This window comes from Myzus persicae, unplaced genomic scaffold (assembly GCF_001856785.1).
Source record: "Myzus persicae strain clone G006 unplaced genomic scaffold, MPER_G0061.0, whole genome shotgun sequence".
Taxonomy (NCBI): domain Eukaryota; kingdom Metazoa; phylum Arthropoda; class Insecta; order Hemiptera; family Aphididae; genus Myzus; species Myzus persicae.
Genome location: NW_019104089.1, coordinates 108,542 through 124,665, shown reverse-complemented (window position 1 = coordinate 124,665; position 16,124 = coordinate 108,542). Strand labels below are relative to the sequence as shown.

Genomic DNA, 16,124 nt, shown 5'->3' with positions numbered 1-16,124 from the left:
GAAAAACTTGTATTCGTCAATTAAATTCAAGTAGTTTTTATAAAAGATAAATAATAACTTTTTAAAAGTTAAGATTATTTATATTACTCCACACCAGTACACTAGATATTACAAAGCATTATTACTCACTTTAACATAGGGAAAGACTGTTGTGTAAGAGTAGAATATGGGGGTTGTCGGTTAGATGAAGGTGAGATCTGAGACGAATTGAGCAACACACTGCAGGGAGCAGCATAAACTGGACTTAGTTGAGATTGTGAATCAGGTACACTTGAGGAACGCTGAAAAATACAGTATAATGTAAAATATATCCTTTAATATTAAGTGTTTTTATTACTTGTAATGCAACATTAGGTGGACCAGTATTATTTAACAATGAATCTATGGTTTGTAAAGCAGTGGTAGGGTCAGGGGTTGGTAAAGTTGCAGCATTTGTAGTAACAACCATTATTTTTTGTTGCTGTTGTTGTTGCAGAAGTCTTTGCTTCTGTTGTTGTTGCTGTATCAACCTTTGCTTTTGTTGCTGCTGCTGCTGCAATAGTAACTGCTGTTGTTGCTATTTTAAAAAGTAAACAGTAATTTATAAAAACCTTGAAACTTTTGAATATAATACATATGAACGTATGATTTAAAATTATTTAAAGTAATAATGATGTTATAATGGTACATTAGATTATTCATAAAACTAACCAAAGGCGGAGTTTGAACATTCTTAGGATATGGTGGCCTAGGTGATTGCTGTGGATTAAACCTAACAGCGTTTTTTTGTTGTGGTTGATATGCTGGAGGTGGAATAAATTGGTTTTGTGCATGGTGGTTGCTTCCAGTCGGGGAACCATAGTTTAACTAAAAATATAATATTCAGTTCTATAGTATAAAAAATATTAAATAATTAAATAAATAAAGTGTGTCAAAAATATTTACTGGTGAAGGCGATTTGACTGTAGATTCAACTTGCATTAAAGATTTTTGAATTGCATTAACAGCCATTTTTTCATTCATTAAAGAATTGTAAGAATTTTGGTTGGTAGTGTTTTGTCCAACAGGATTGGGAACGTTTGGTGTTTCTAAAACGTTGAATAAGTTTAACAATGTTGAATTATCTGCAATATTAATTAAAAATTATAGCATTTCAATAAATTTATGCACTTAAAAAATTTCTTACCGGCAGACACATTCATGATGTCCATGACTTCTTCTAAAAGTTCTGACAATTCTGGATCTGAATTAAATGGTAAGGAGTTACTATTTGACTCAGCTATATTACTCAATAAAGAACTGTAGCCACTGATAGCTGAGGAGGTAACTTGTCGCATTTGTTGTATTTGAATTTGGTTTTGACTTTGGAGAGCTTGTGGTTGATCCAGCATATGATTTAGGTATAAGTTATTCCCACCTAGTGAAAGAAAATGTATTAGTGTAACTAAAAAGAGTTGTTATTGAATGAATTAGTTATTTCACATATGAAAAGTAAGTTTGTGTAAGTTAACATACACAATCATGTATTGAATGTTTAATATGTTACTTTAATTTAATTAATAGCAATAATTATTATTACTTTTTTGCAGTAAAATCCTTTGGTGACTTTGAAGTTGGGTTTGCACACTTGATGAAGTCATTGAATGTTGTCCACTGTTCCAGCCACCAGCTAAGAAAAAAAATTAAGTTACTGCCTGTTATTACTAATTTATTTAAAAGGGTTAGTAAAAAATACAAACCAGATTGTTGCTGTTGCTGCTGTTGTTGCTGTTGCTGTTGCTTTATAATAGTAACTAATTTGTCTTGCGGTGTAGCTGATATAACAGAAGCGGGTATTGCTGGTATAGCAGTAGGAGGAGGATCTTTGGCTAACAACGAAGCAAGCATTTTATTTCGCTCACGTAATTTACTATTGGTAACTTGTGCCTGAGAGCCACTAGGGCTAGGCATAGATTCAAGAACTGAAGGGCCTGAACTTCCACCAGAACTATTAGTACGCTTCAATGGAGGATGATCATTTTCATCGTCAGCACTTATGCTATTACGTTTACGGCCATGGTTATGACTGTCAGGTGATGTAGGGGACAGAATACGAAAACCCATGCTATTCAATATTAAGTCCTCATTTGAGTGTTGATCGTTTTGCTACAAAAGCAAATAAAAAGTTAGTACAGTATTATGAATTACATTTCTAAAATTATACATTCAAATAAACATTTATTTTAGACTTTGGAAATAATATGAAAAATTAATCAAAAACGTGCACACACAAATTATTTTTTTGCAATAAATTACCTCAAGCATGATTCCATGCTGCCTAACATTATCATCATCTTTTAGTAATTGTTGCAGAAGATCATTTTGTTTTTTAAGCCCTGCTCGAGCTTCAACATCTTCATCCTCGCTTTTGTCATTTAATAACTGCAAGGTTTTATGAAAAATTTATTGTAGCCCAATATAACTGATTTCAGTTGATAAAATAAAAATAAAAATTCGAATATTTTGTAGAACTTATAGTAAATGTTTAAAAAAAATTATTTCCAAAATCATATATAAAAAAATAAAAAAGAGTTAAAAAGTTCCTAATTTTTAAGAAATATAGTAGTTATACACACCTTAAGCAACATATTGTTATTATTATTGCTGGTAGAAGCATTATTTGGAGTTGATGGGGCATCGTTCATGTTAGAATTGCTGCGAGATGCTTGCCTTACATTAGCAGGACTTGGTGGAGTGCTGTGATTAGTCGACTCATCATCTGCACTTTGGGAAGCCATATCATCTGGATTCAACAATCCTTTTAATATATTATGTTTGTTCTTTGATACATTGTTGTCTTCAGATGATCCATCAGTTCGTTTCATCAACAATGTTCGAAGCCGAGCTGATTCCATTCTATCCACACTACCACAAGAATCATAAGAGTCCTTAGGTGATGGTATGAGTGGACTGAAAGGAAATGAAGTGTACTGTGTCTGTGTCACAGGAGTGTGTGGATTGGACGACACTGTGGCTGGGCTAGGCACTGGTGTAGTTTTAGAAAGGGCTTCAACTGAGTTTGTAGATGGTTCAGACCACTTATTTTCTTGCAACATATCACCATATGTTGTGCTTGGAAATAATCCGAAATCGGAAAAATTGAGATCAGTTGACGGAGTCATGTTATAGTCATTGCCGAATTTAGATTCAGATTGCAAGACTGACACTGACTGATTAGATCCAATACTATTAGCCATTAATGATAAGGGATCTGTCCCATTTAATGAGGCATTCAGTGGATCTGCTGCTGCTGCTGCTGCTGCTGCTGCTGCTGCTGCACGAGCACTGTTGTTCTCGATCATAGCACACATTTCACTATCACTAAAAATATAAAAACAAAATACAATTGGGAACTAACAAGCGATTTAAGAAATTAATATTGTATAATATGTTGTACTTTTAAATACCAATATACAATTATTTTAAAATGCTTAATTAATCTAATTATTGAACATAAAAAATCAAATCATTAACAATTAAGATAATAAATAAATTATAGTATAATCTTTAAAAAGAACTTTGGGTTATAAGTTATAACTAATTGATATAAATATTATAGATGATTTGAGGTGTATTAATCAAATTTATATTTGTAAAAGCTACAAGTTAAAACGTAAATTTTTAACTTACACAATGATTGAATGTGCTGCCATTATAAAGTCCATTTCTTGACTATCATTACTTTTGAAATACTTAGACTTAGTTTGAACCTTTACATATCTATCTTCAACTAAGTGTAACTTATAAACTGGACTTGTACCAAAACCGGCTCGACGTGTTTCTTGTAGATGGTTGGCCACTTTTATTACATCATTCTTATGACATTTATCATGTAATAATCTACCCACTAAACAATCCTGTAAATAATATTTATAAATAGTATAACATTTTGAAAAATTTAATAATTAAAATGTATATTATAATTTAATGATTTTTGAAATTTTTATTTTACCTTATTTATATGTTGAGCATAAATATCAGATACATCTTTGGTATCCAAAGCCAAAATTTTCCCATTTTGATCAAGTTTAATAGTAAACTGCTCCAAAGGGGGACTCAAATGTTTTTCGTTAAATGGAACTCGTCGTGCTATGCATAACAAGTTTTGGCTAATGCCATCCGTACTATCTTCGTCATCGACCATACCACCATTAATTTTTGTAGACGATATCTAAGTAATCAAAATATAGTTGGAATAAAAGGTTTTAAAATTGTATAGAATAAATGGTAATGTATTACAATTACCTGTAATGTTTCGTACTGGCTAACCCTTGTCTGTTTTTCTTCAATAGTTTGGTCTTGATCAGATGGAGGTTTGATTAACAGCCGGCAATTAAATTTTTTAGTAAACCTCTGATTCCAATTGTTCCCTTTGGAACCAGAGGGCGATTGCTCCATAAGAGGAGTGGTTACGTTAGAGCCCAGAGAGCCGATTGATGAGTCGTAGATTAACAATGGGTTATTTAAAAGAACACCAAACTTGGTGTGATCACCGTGGTGAATAATATTATAAACACTCTTACCAAGTAATTCTTCTTTGTTATAATGTAGAAATTGTTGTATATTTTCGGTTACAAATTCTATTTGACCGTCTGCATTTACGACGAATAAAAATCCGTCTAACGCCTATAAAAATGTTTATTTTATTAATTATCTAATAAGTTAGACATTACAATTTAATTCATGTGTGACATACCGAAAGTAACAAAGGTGCCAACTCTGTATTTGATATTCTAGTTGGTTTTGACGAAGATACTTCGCCTTGTTGAACAGCGGCTTCTGTACTAATTAAACTTTCTGTTTGATCAGATGAAAGTCTATGAGTCTATGAGCAATAAAATCAAACAATGATTAAAAATAATTATTTTATAATTCGTTAAAAATTGTTAAATATTAAAAATGTCTTTATAATAATTGTTGTTATTAAAAGTAAATAAAATATACAGTCTAAATTATATTTGTAGGTTGAATATAGTATAATAAATATAACAAATATCATATGCTTATAAAAAGTTTACTGTCAAATATAATTGATTATTAACTACTAATGTTAACCGGGAGGATTACCACTATGATAAGATAAATCTATAGCTTTCATTATTGATATTATTGTCAAACAAAACCACTCTAAACTATAATAGTATTATCACTCAACTTTGGACTTATATGTAAAAAAAAAACATAAAATACACACTTCAACAATTCAAAATATGGCAAAAATATTAAAGTGAACATTTTGTAATTTGTTACTTAAATGAAGTATACATTAAATTGTAATGATATTGAATTATTTTTTATTTTTGCCTTATTGGTTTCCTATGAACAATTTTACTCAAAATATGAATTTGTAAATTAATTTGGTATTTAATTAAACAAATGCAAGGTTCTATAGGTATTCTTTAATGCAAAGAATTTATGAAATCATATATGATTTAAAATTTTCTTGTAGCTATGTATAAAAATGAATACTATTAGAGGATGGGTTTTTTACGTAGAATTTACTATAAAAGGGTTTTTCTTAAGCACATGATTTTAGCAGTATTTTCTGTAAAAACAAATCCATTTTTCAGACATGTAGAATATGTATCTTTTAACTTCAAGAAATGTGGATGAAAATTAAGGTTAAAAATAGACATTTTACTATTATATTACGTACTAAGTAAATAGCGATATGTTTCTTTAAAACATCATATTTTCTAAAACTCTTGAAGTATGAAAAATGTTTGGGAGATTATTTTTTTATATATAAATAATTATAATCTCAGGTAATATATGAAAAAAGTAAAAAGGATAAAATCAAAAAGAAGAAGATCGTCTTACCCCGGCACGCACCTGTTTCACAGTTTCCTGTAAAATGGCGCACTTATCAGGTTTTACAGACAAGGAATTCATTTCCGCCAAACTAGCTGAGATCAACTCGGCCAGCTCCTCGATGTATATGTTTTCCTGTTCTCGACGACGTTTTTCATTACGGCACTTGTTTCTGAAAATGAATGATTTAATATTTTAAAAGTTAACAATGTTAAGAGTTGCAGATTGAAGGGACGGCAATATTAGTTGCTGTCCATAAAGCGGCCAAATGTTGAGATACGATTTTTATAAGTAATATTAATTAATTCGCAAACTTGGCAACAGTTGTTAAGATTTTTTAGAAAGATCAATTATAGGTACAGAGTAAATACAGTATTCTTCTCGCATTTGATAAGTCACTTTTCAGGGCAGAATATTAACTTAGAGATTTCTATTTTAGGTATCATTTTTTTGGATTCTACAGAAAACTTCGAGACGCCAATTGTTTAATTGAGCATAAATATAAATACAAATAATACAATGATATTTAATGGAAATGTCGAGCTAATTATTATATGGCAATAGAAATTATAGAACATTATTACAAATAAATAACTCGTGAAATAATTATGTAAATTTAGAGCTAGAATTTCGATGAACTTTGCGCTATTCTCCAAAGCTTACTACACAATGCTTGTTGTATAACATAATATAATTACGTTTTATGTATTTTGAAATCTGAAGTATTTATTTTTTATGTTAAGACAATTTTAAATTTGAAGTTTTTTTCATTTTTTCACAGCAAATTAGGGTTTGTAGGACATTTATCACTAAAGTCCGTCTTTTTAAATTAAAATTAAAGATTTTTACATATAAAAGTAACTTTGTATCGAGTGAAAGATTTTTATGTGATCGAAATTTTTCAAACGGATCAGAACGTCATTAAAATAGAGATTATGAATGGCAACGGAAAATGAAATGAGAATAATTATTTTTTATTTAAATTTAATAAAAATTAGTTGATGGTTCAAGACATATTTAAAATAACAAAATCCTAAGTCTATTGTTTTGTAATTTTTAGGTCATTACATGCTCACACTTATACAGATTACATATTCGATAGATATGCCTTTAACTAATTATTAATACAAATTATTAAACTGTAAGACTTTAATTTCTAAATACTTCAAGGAAACTATAAAACAATATACCTATTACAGAAACTATAGGTACTTTTTATGATCAAATTTGGACCATTATAGAATTTAACATATTTCATCGAAAAAGATAATTTTATTAAAATTTACTTCTGCATTGAATCTTGAATAGTTATAACATATTTTCAATTTTATTCTTAAAATTATTAACCTATTCACAGTTAAAATGCAAATATGCTCAACGCTGTCATTGTATAAATAACATAAAGAGTATTTAAATCGATAGTATAATAAATAAATAAAATCTTCTAAAATTATTCTCATTCCCAAGTGCAATATGTGAATTATTTTTCTAGGGAAATAATTAACTTTAAGTCAGGTACTCTACTGTATGTCATATATTATATTTATTTATATAAAATGTATACAATTTTTTTTAATCTAAGAAAAAATAAATAGATAGTAAATAATTTGACCTTTTGGAAATAACTATATACTTTTCAGCAGGCGGGAAACCATTAAATCCAATCGTCAACAGGTTATTTAAAATTGTAATAAACGTATTATGATTTATTAATAAATTATTATAAAAAAGAATTGGATTAATTAAGTTTTCAATCAATACCAACAATGATACGAGACAATATTTAGTTAAAACAAATAATGTTGGCTTAATCATAAATGTAATAGGTATATAAATTGTAAAATAAGATTTACATTTTTAACGGCATTTTTATAGTACCATACTGGGTTAGGTTTTACATTTAAAATTAAATTGAAAAAAAATTTTGAGGGCGAGTCTTAACCCCCAAACCCTATCAAGTTAGAGTAATTGCATTAGTTAAAACCAATATAGAATTAAGTTGCAACTAATACCATTAGTCAAAATAAAATCATATATTATGTGGGTACGCACATTATTTTATTTCAACTAATAGTTAATACAATTATCATTATGACATTATATAATCTTTGCCGTCAGCTTAAAATGACAACGGCAGTTACCTCCCAGTTTTTATTATAGTAAGTAATATTGCATACATGGTTCATCTTCACATATAAATAAATATTAACAACATTTGACTATGTATGCACTAATATTAATGTAAATGGAAAACCAGCCTCAGATTGGACAATATTCTCATAAGAATTTGTTAGACGATAAAAATGAAATGCTCATAAAATTTGCAATATGGGAGTTGGATAATTTTTTATACAAGATAGTGAGAAATTGACTTATTTTCTTTACAATTTGAGAACGAATATGTATTTACTACTAAATTCAAGCCCCAGTAATTAATAGCAGCACACACCGTTATTCTATACTTGATATTGTTTTTGAAATAAATCATGCATTACCTACACCAAATTAACAACAGTGCAGTGCATAACAAATCGTTTTACTCGTATTCATAATAATATATTATGATTCCGAGTGTGTAATAAAATCACTTTTAAGTACTTTTTAACGACCGAGGTATACAATAACACGGTAATAATTGTCACGATACTTGAAGTTTAATGAGATTAATTATTCGAACGTAAATATTGTGCGGTGCCTAATTATTGTCGTACATTATTTTACGGCACGGCTCCTCCAGATTTTCGAGTACTTTTTGAGGAGTTGCAGTCGGTTGCTTTTGTCGACACAAATTACCTCGGAAAAATATAATAATGTTTAAAAACCGACCCTTCTCTCACTTCTCCGTTAATATCTGTCAACAATCAAAAGGGGGTTAGGTATATATTATATATATGTATATACGTATGTACTGAAGATATCTATACATAATATGTAAATTAATAATAATAATTGCTGTGCTATACATATGACAATGTTATATGCACACACATAATATTACAGAGTGTTAATTAACATATATTACGCTATAATAATAATGTATGAAATCGTAAAAGGTAAACCCACGCTCGTGTCTATAGTATGGATTCCGGCGTTAGAAGTAGTGCTGCTGCGAGGGCGGTAGGCGATGTGTATAAATAACTCAAAGGGGAGGGAATTAATTAGATCCTTTACAAACCGCAATGCACACACCCTGCAAACGACGACGACTAAATAATAAATATACATGATATTAATCAGAGAACCACGAATATAATATATGTATTGTACTTTATACACATAATATGTGTATTGTGTACAATATACATATACGTATAAAATATATATTATACACAACTCGGGTACACAGCATTCGAATCGGTTGTAACAGAAAATAGAAATTGTATTATGTTATAATATTATTATTATTTGGTCGTTGTTCCTTTGTGCTGCAGCATGTGCCGGTGTGTGCGCCGCCACCAAAGAGGGAAAACGCGTGTCCTTGACGATGGCAGCAGCGGCGGCAGAAAGCCACAGTATATAGACCTGCCGCCGACTCAGCTGCTAAAATAAGTTGTGTTACGCCAAAACGATAATTAAATCTCCCCGTCAAATTCACTAACTGGCGTACAAGGTGATTCGCTAAAGAACGATGAACACCCCCACCGCCATAACCACCAAACCGCCACAGCCACAGCCACTATACCTCCAGTGCCTGCCTTCTGGTAGTATTCTTCATTGTTACACATTTATATACATGTGTAATTTTTATTTTAAAGAAACGTTTATCAAATAATAATACTGCTGAAGAAAATCAAAAGAATAATCGAAACTTCAAATATTAATAATTATTATGTAGGAACACAATGAGCCCATGATATTGGTATTGTAATTATGCTTCTATAAAATGCAAAGTCTCGAAGATGTGGTAGTAGGTACGACAAATTGTAATAATTAATTAATGGTAGGTATAAGTTAAATGTTTTCTGTCTATGAATAATATATAAAATAATTTATCAAAATGTATCCACCATTTAACAACTATTATAGTTGACAATTTATAATTATTAGTGAACAATCACAGATAATGTAAATAAATATAAAGGTATTATGTAACTGGTCTATAATAAATTATGATCGAAGAAAAACGAATTGCTATGTCTATCGAACATTTCGAAATAGTCATATTTTTGGTTGGAAAATTGATTCAATGCATACATTTTGTTAATTCATCATTCGATAAGAATTTTTTTTAATTAATTAATTATACGTCTCCAATATAATCATAAAATATTAGGAATAAAAAACAAATATACTTTGTTGAAAATTTAAATAGGAGATTAATAGTGTATCTAGATATAACAATGTTCTATTATTACATTTTAATATGCCCTAAAATTAATCAATTTTCAATAACCGAATTTAAAATAAAAAAATAAGGCAAGATATTTGTATAGAACTATAATAAAAAGAAGTTTGATATTTTATTGTAAGGTTATCACAGTTTTAGAGGTCTTTGCACTACTCGTAATCAATATTTATGTCGTAAAATACTATTAGTTTTGTTGAATGTCAAAATGCATTAGAAAATTAATTAATAGTATATTTATTTAATATTACAAGTTATATTAAATACATCGAATGTACTTACAGAAAATATTTTTTTTTAGAATTTAAGAAGTTATCAAATTAATATAAAAAAAGTATGAAAAAAGTAGGCCAAGGAAATAATAAAATTATAAAAATGTATAATAGATGGATACAATTTTATAAGATTTATAAAATAAGACAATCCTGTTTTGTTTTATACTATTTGTATTTGTTTGTTAATAAGTTCATATTTAATATTATATACTCCAATATTCAATTAAACAATCTTGGGAGGAGTTAAAATATGTAATCATTTATGTAACGGCTAACATAAACAAAACCATGGTTGTTGGCTTGTTGCAAACACACAATACGTATATATATTATATATATCATATATTGTAGAGATTAGTCAACCACTAATATTAAGAATATTTTTGAGTAGGCATATAGACAATAAATAATATTATTACCTATCATAATAAACATATATTATTATACAAAAGGTCATTTCTAAAATTATGAATGCAATATAGTTATAGACTATAGCTAAAATATAATACACTTACATTTGAGATTGACCCTTGGCGTCGCTTTTTTTCTTTTTTTTGGGCAACGCAGAGCTTGGGCTTGCGCCGCCGCTCATCTTAGTCCTAGACTCTTGGAGATCATATGGACCCAGTCTGTAAAATAAACGAAATGATTAAATAAAACATAGCAAACTATTGAACTAACTAGCTACGTTATTTAAATTCCATTGTATAAACGATTCATTCTAAATACATAAATAGTTATAACTCATTCGAGCAATTCTCTTGATGTTTAAAAATAACTAGGTAAGTTATGCTTGCAATTAATTAATTTATTCGATCGACATTTTGAGTTTCCTCTCTTAATTGATTTAATTATTTCACGGACAAAATGTCATACTGTTTAAGGTATATTCTAAGACATTTATTTTGTAATTAATATGTACTACGTTTACATTATGTGTTTGAACAAGAACGCATTGGAATAGAAAAAGTTGCAAATGTCTGAATAATAAATAAACGGAAATATCATCAAACTTATTCAGATTTAATTGGTTTTTTTTATTGAATTTACTTAAGACAAAAGAGTAAAAATTTATTTAAACACGATGTAAGTAATTCAAATTGTTAATGTAACTACTTTGAAAATGTGAGTATGTATTTCAATTTAGAATATGTTGATTAATTACAATGTAGTTAATTAAATAATAAAAAATATAAATGACAAGACTCATCAGAACAAATTTTATTTAATTAATTAAATTACGATTAAGAGGTTAAATGATAAAGCGTTAGTAAATATTTCTCCGACATTAGGTACATTATAAAAGATGATTTCATAACATTTTAACGGTAATAAAGAAATTAATAAGTATTTTGCATGTATACACAATAATATGATTTGAACCAGAGTCATTATCTTTGACAAATTGAAAGTCATAATAAATTGGAGATATCTCGATGAAAAAAAAATTGTTAGTTAATTAATTACGCTTGCATTATTATAATATATTATAGTAATTGTTTTGGTAATATTAAATAATATAGTGTTATTATTACTTAGTACGTTGTGCAGGTTGTTAAACAAATAATTGGTATAAATTGAATATTTTAAGTAAAAAAGAGGAGCTTTTTTTGAGCTGATAGTTACAGATAGGTTAAAGGTTGACTCTAAATATAAAAATAATGGGATCATTCTGGATAATTTAATAACGGAATAATATCACGAGTAAAATTATGAGTGTTGAATTACAAAAAGGTAATATATTTAATGGCCCGGAGGTATCTATAGAAAATATACGTACTGAAATGGCGCAATGGCGCCTTTGGTGGACAATATCTGTGTGTCAATTTTGAATTGACAAAGAGATGGGTTATAAGTGAGTTATTCACGTTTATTTTATGATTTTTGATACAGGAGTAAATATATATTGTAACGAATGACATAGATCCCTTATAATACTGCTCATAATAATACGTGCACGATATCTCGCATTTCATTATTATTTATTATATTATTATATTGTAAAGTTATATTTATAAAGAGGATGTGATTTCTTACATGTGTCCCAACCACCCTGTTGATTTATTGACCTAGTTATATAAATTATATATACTGTAGACAGTTTTAAGATTGAAAGGGTTGTGTCCGTTGAAAAAGAATCAAATAATATTGACCCCCCAACTGTAACCAATAAAATAACAGGTTTAAATTGGTTGAAAAAATACACCAAGTCGTTGTATATATTTTGTAGGTTCATCATTAGTTTAGAACATTACGGTAAATTGTATGTGCCGTGTTTTGAATGCGTGTCGTGTGAAAATATAATTAATCAACAGCCAGTTGTAAAGAAGGTTAGGATTTAATTTTTTACACAATGTACTTGTATACGTATGTATATATATAAATTAAAAATAATAATTATGATAATACGGAGAAATACAATTATGGAGTCTTTTAAAACAAATTAAAAATAATAAACGCAAACCGTTGTCCGTTAACGACAACACGTGAGGGGGAAGTTTAAATGACTTTCATTTACGTCATAATATAAAATTATAATTTATACCCACTGGTGATATAATATTATATTTTATACGTGGGAAATTAGTATTCAATAGGGTTTTTTAGAGTAATCGATATTTTTTTTTTTGTGTTCAGTACAAAGGAACACTTGAGCAACTAGCCCATTCATTATTATTGTGTTTTTTTGTATGCCAGATTATTAAAAGAAAAAAAATCACAACAGAACTATATTATAGTAGAATAAATAAAAATTAAACCCTAATTTCACATAAATAACTCGCCATGTAAAAAGTTTTCTTTTGAGTCTATTCTTATTAGATTTGTACGAAAACAACACTTGCCAAGAATGAATGATTATAATACTTATGAATATCGTGAAATTTTATAGATTAAAAAAAAGAATTCCGGTTAAAAAGTGAATTTTCGTGGGTGTTTGTCTCCTATATCCTAAGCAAGAGTTTTGTACACCCACGACCGTGATTGACCTTGAACTAATTTAGAGACCATACTCAGACTATACATCGAGGTTGAGTCATATGGGATTTACACAGACGTGATAGTGTATGAATTTACTTTTTTTATTTGTTTTACTGGTAGTTTTTCTTCGTTAATAAATCCTTGTGATAAAACATACAATTAAATGAAAATTAAAACGCGACACGTAAATATTGGATTATGTATGTATGTTTTAAGATTTATTCAACACGGGTAATGTTTACTATTGCTATATCAAGCGTAAACACTACGTGATAAATAGGTAAAACCACTGCAAAATTACGACAAGAAAAATGATTCGTGCATATTGTACGATGATCATGAATTTGCATGGGTACTCTACTATTATTTAAGCGTTTTTTTTTTACAATCCAATAAATACATAATTAAACCTTTTTTAACATTTGGTCGAAGTTGAATAGACACTTTTGATCAGTATAAGATTTCCTTAGGTCTCTAGTAGTATACACTCAAAACTGACAAAAAAATTGAAAATAATTTTAAACAGTCACAATATAATCAAGGATGAATGTTGTAGGCATTGCTAGAGTTTATATAATATACTGCAGGGTCCCGTAACGATTAGTGATTTACCGAGATTTGAAGTAGTTGAGTGTATTGCATCAACCCACCATTCCCCACAACACTTGAAATTAGTAATCCACCACGGGACACCAGGGGCAAAACAATAAACCGGGAATGGCTAGAAGAAAATTAATATTCATTCGCCGGTTTTTTATCATAACAATCGTTCGTGAATGAATGGAAAAAAATATTCCGATTTGACAGAATTTTACTAATTTAGGAAGTTAACGAACTTTATTATTAGTAGAGTAGAGTGGTAGACTATATTTAACTTTAACATTAATATTACAACAAACCATAGGTATAGCATACAAATATAATTAAAAATAATAAACTTAAATAATAATTAAATACATCTGGAACCTTTTTGACGAGAGAGTGGATGGTAATAATAATATAATGTGTTATGGAGGACAAATAATATACGAATTGGAACGAACTTTATGGGGGGGCCTAGATATTGCAGAAAAAGATATAGATAAAGAAGGATTATGTGGTTTTTATCATCACCTTATCCAGGGCTTCAAAATAATTATTCCTGAAGTATGTGTATAAAAAAACCGACTTAAAAAATGAGCATTGTGGAATTAATTTAATATGAAACAATTAGTTAAATAACAGACGGCTAATTTTAAATGATAATATTTATTACAGCCATAAATAGTTTTGTCTATAGTAAACACTATAAATTTGATAAAATTACTTAATCAACACACGTGAATGCTGCATTCACAGTACAAGTTAAATTAAATACGTAGGTATCAAATAAAAAAAAAAATACTTTTATCGTTATATAGACTAGCAGACAGAACGGATAAATATTAAAATTGTATTATTATGAGATTTTCAAATAATCTCTAAAATTGTATATTATATCTACTTTCAGTAAAAAAATTTTTAAATACAAACTTAAGATATTTTTTCAGGGAATGCTATAATATAACTGTTCATTTATGTCGATTACATTGAGAGCTATTCAAGCATTTCTTGTACCGGTAAACATAGCCATAAAACGACAATACTATATTACAATTCATGTCACTAAACAAGTTCTATGTGTATCGTCTCAGACTAGTTTTCCTAGTTAAGAAAAAGAAATAAAGAAGAAAAATAAAACTTCTCATTATCAGTATAATTTACACTATAAATACTTGTGACATGATGTTACCTACTAATAATATTATTTAAACACAATCGGTCATTGACGTGGCTATTGGCTCTTCTTACCGAATAAATGTTTCTCAAATAGGTTCTGACTGTAGGGGATAATTTGTATTTAATTATCAATTAAATGTATCGGCATCATACATGAACTATTGTCCATAATCGAGATAAACTTCAGTGTCATACAAATTATAAAACTTTTAACGAACTTCTCATTGTACTTTAATTTTATATAATATAATAAATGTATCTATAATTCTACGGTGTATTCAGTATTGATCAATGGTACAGTGAGAATTGATTAGATTTTTAAATATATACTTTTAACTGCTATTTTTATTTTTGCAGTTAAATATAATTACTACAGATCAAGACCTCGAGTGCTCAGTTATGGTAGTATTAATTGTTTTATTTTAAATGCTCAGTAATTATAAAATAATATAGCGAGTGTAAATTAGAGTTGTTCAGTCACGATAAGAATATATATTATATAAAGTAAATCAATGACAATGAAGTTGAAAACTGATAAAGTACTATGAAAAAAGTGTATGCCATTTAAGAATCATTATCTAATGGAAATAAAATGTGAACTTTTGAACATTTCTATAGACGCAAAATTATTACTTTGCATCTCTGACATTTTTTAGAGGTCACGATAGGGTCTAACTTAAATGACTGGCAGTTTACGTCACTGCTGAAATATTAAAGAAAAATAAAAAAGTAAATCAGTTTTGTAGTCAGAATTAGGCTCTGGAATAAAAGAATATTCATCCAACACGTGTTTAAAAGAATTATATAAACATTTGATGTGGAGTGTAGAATAAGTAAAAAATTTAATAGATTCAGTTTTGACGTTTGAATAATTTTAATTAAAGCACTCACAACGTATAATCGTTTTTGATTCAAGAATTATATTATATATGTATAAA

General features: G+C 28.5%; 1 protein-coding gene across 9 annotated transcripts in view; it reads right to left on the bottom strand.

The window, feature by feature from the left end:
* LOC111038566 (nuclear receptor coactivator 2-like) overlaps window positions 1–16,124 on the bottom strand; it is a 49,953-nt gene that overhangs the window by 3,907 nt on the left and 29,922 nt on the right. For 4 of the 9 annotated variants that reach the window (XM_022321712.1, XM_022321714.1, XM_022321717.1 and 1 more), the window contains 15 exons: window positions 10,965–11,078; window positions 5,839–6,001; window positions 4,715–4,843; window positions 4,264–4,644; window positions 3,971–4,189; window positions 3,649–3,875; window positions 2,595–3,339; window positions 2,275–2,400; window positions 1,719–2,124; window positions 1,559–1,648; window positions 1,166–1,396; window positions 925–1,103; window positions 691–846; window positions 338–556; window positions 130–281 (listed from right to left, as the gene is read on the bottom strand). In XM_022321712.1, the coding sequence (XP_022177404.1) occupies window positions 130–281; window positions 338–556; window positions 691–846; window positions 925–1,103; window positions 1,166–1,396; window positions 1,559–1,648; window positions 1,719–2,124; window positions 2,275–2,400; window positions 2,595–3,339; window positions 3,649–3,875; window positions 3,971–4,189; window positions 4,264–4,644; window positions 4,715–4,843; window positions 5,839–6,001; window positions 10,965–11,078 (3,537 nt within the window). The other 5 variants (XM_022321719.1, XM_022321715.1, XM_022321713.1 and 2 more) reach the window with 5 other exon arrangements.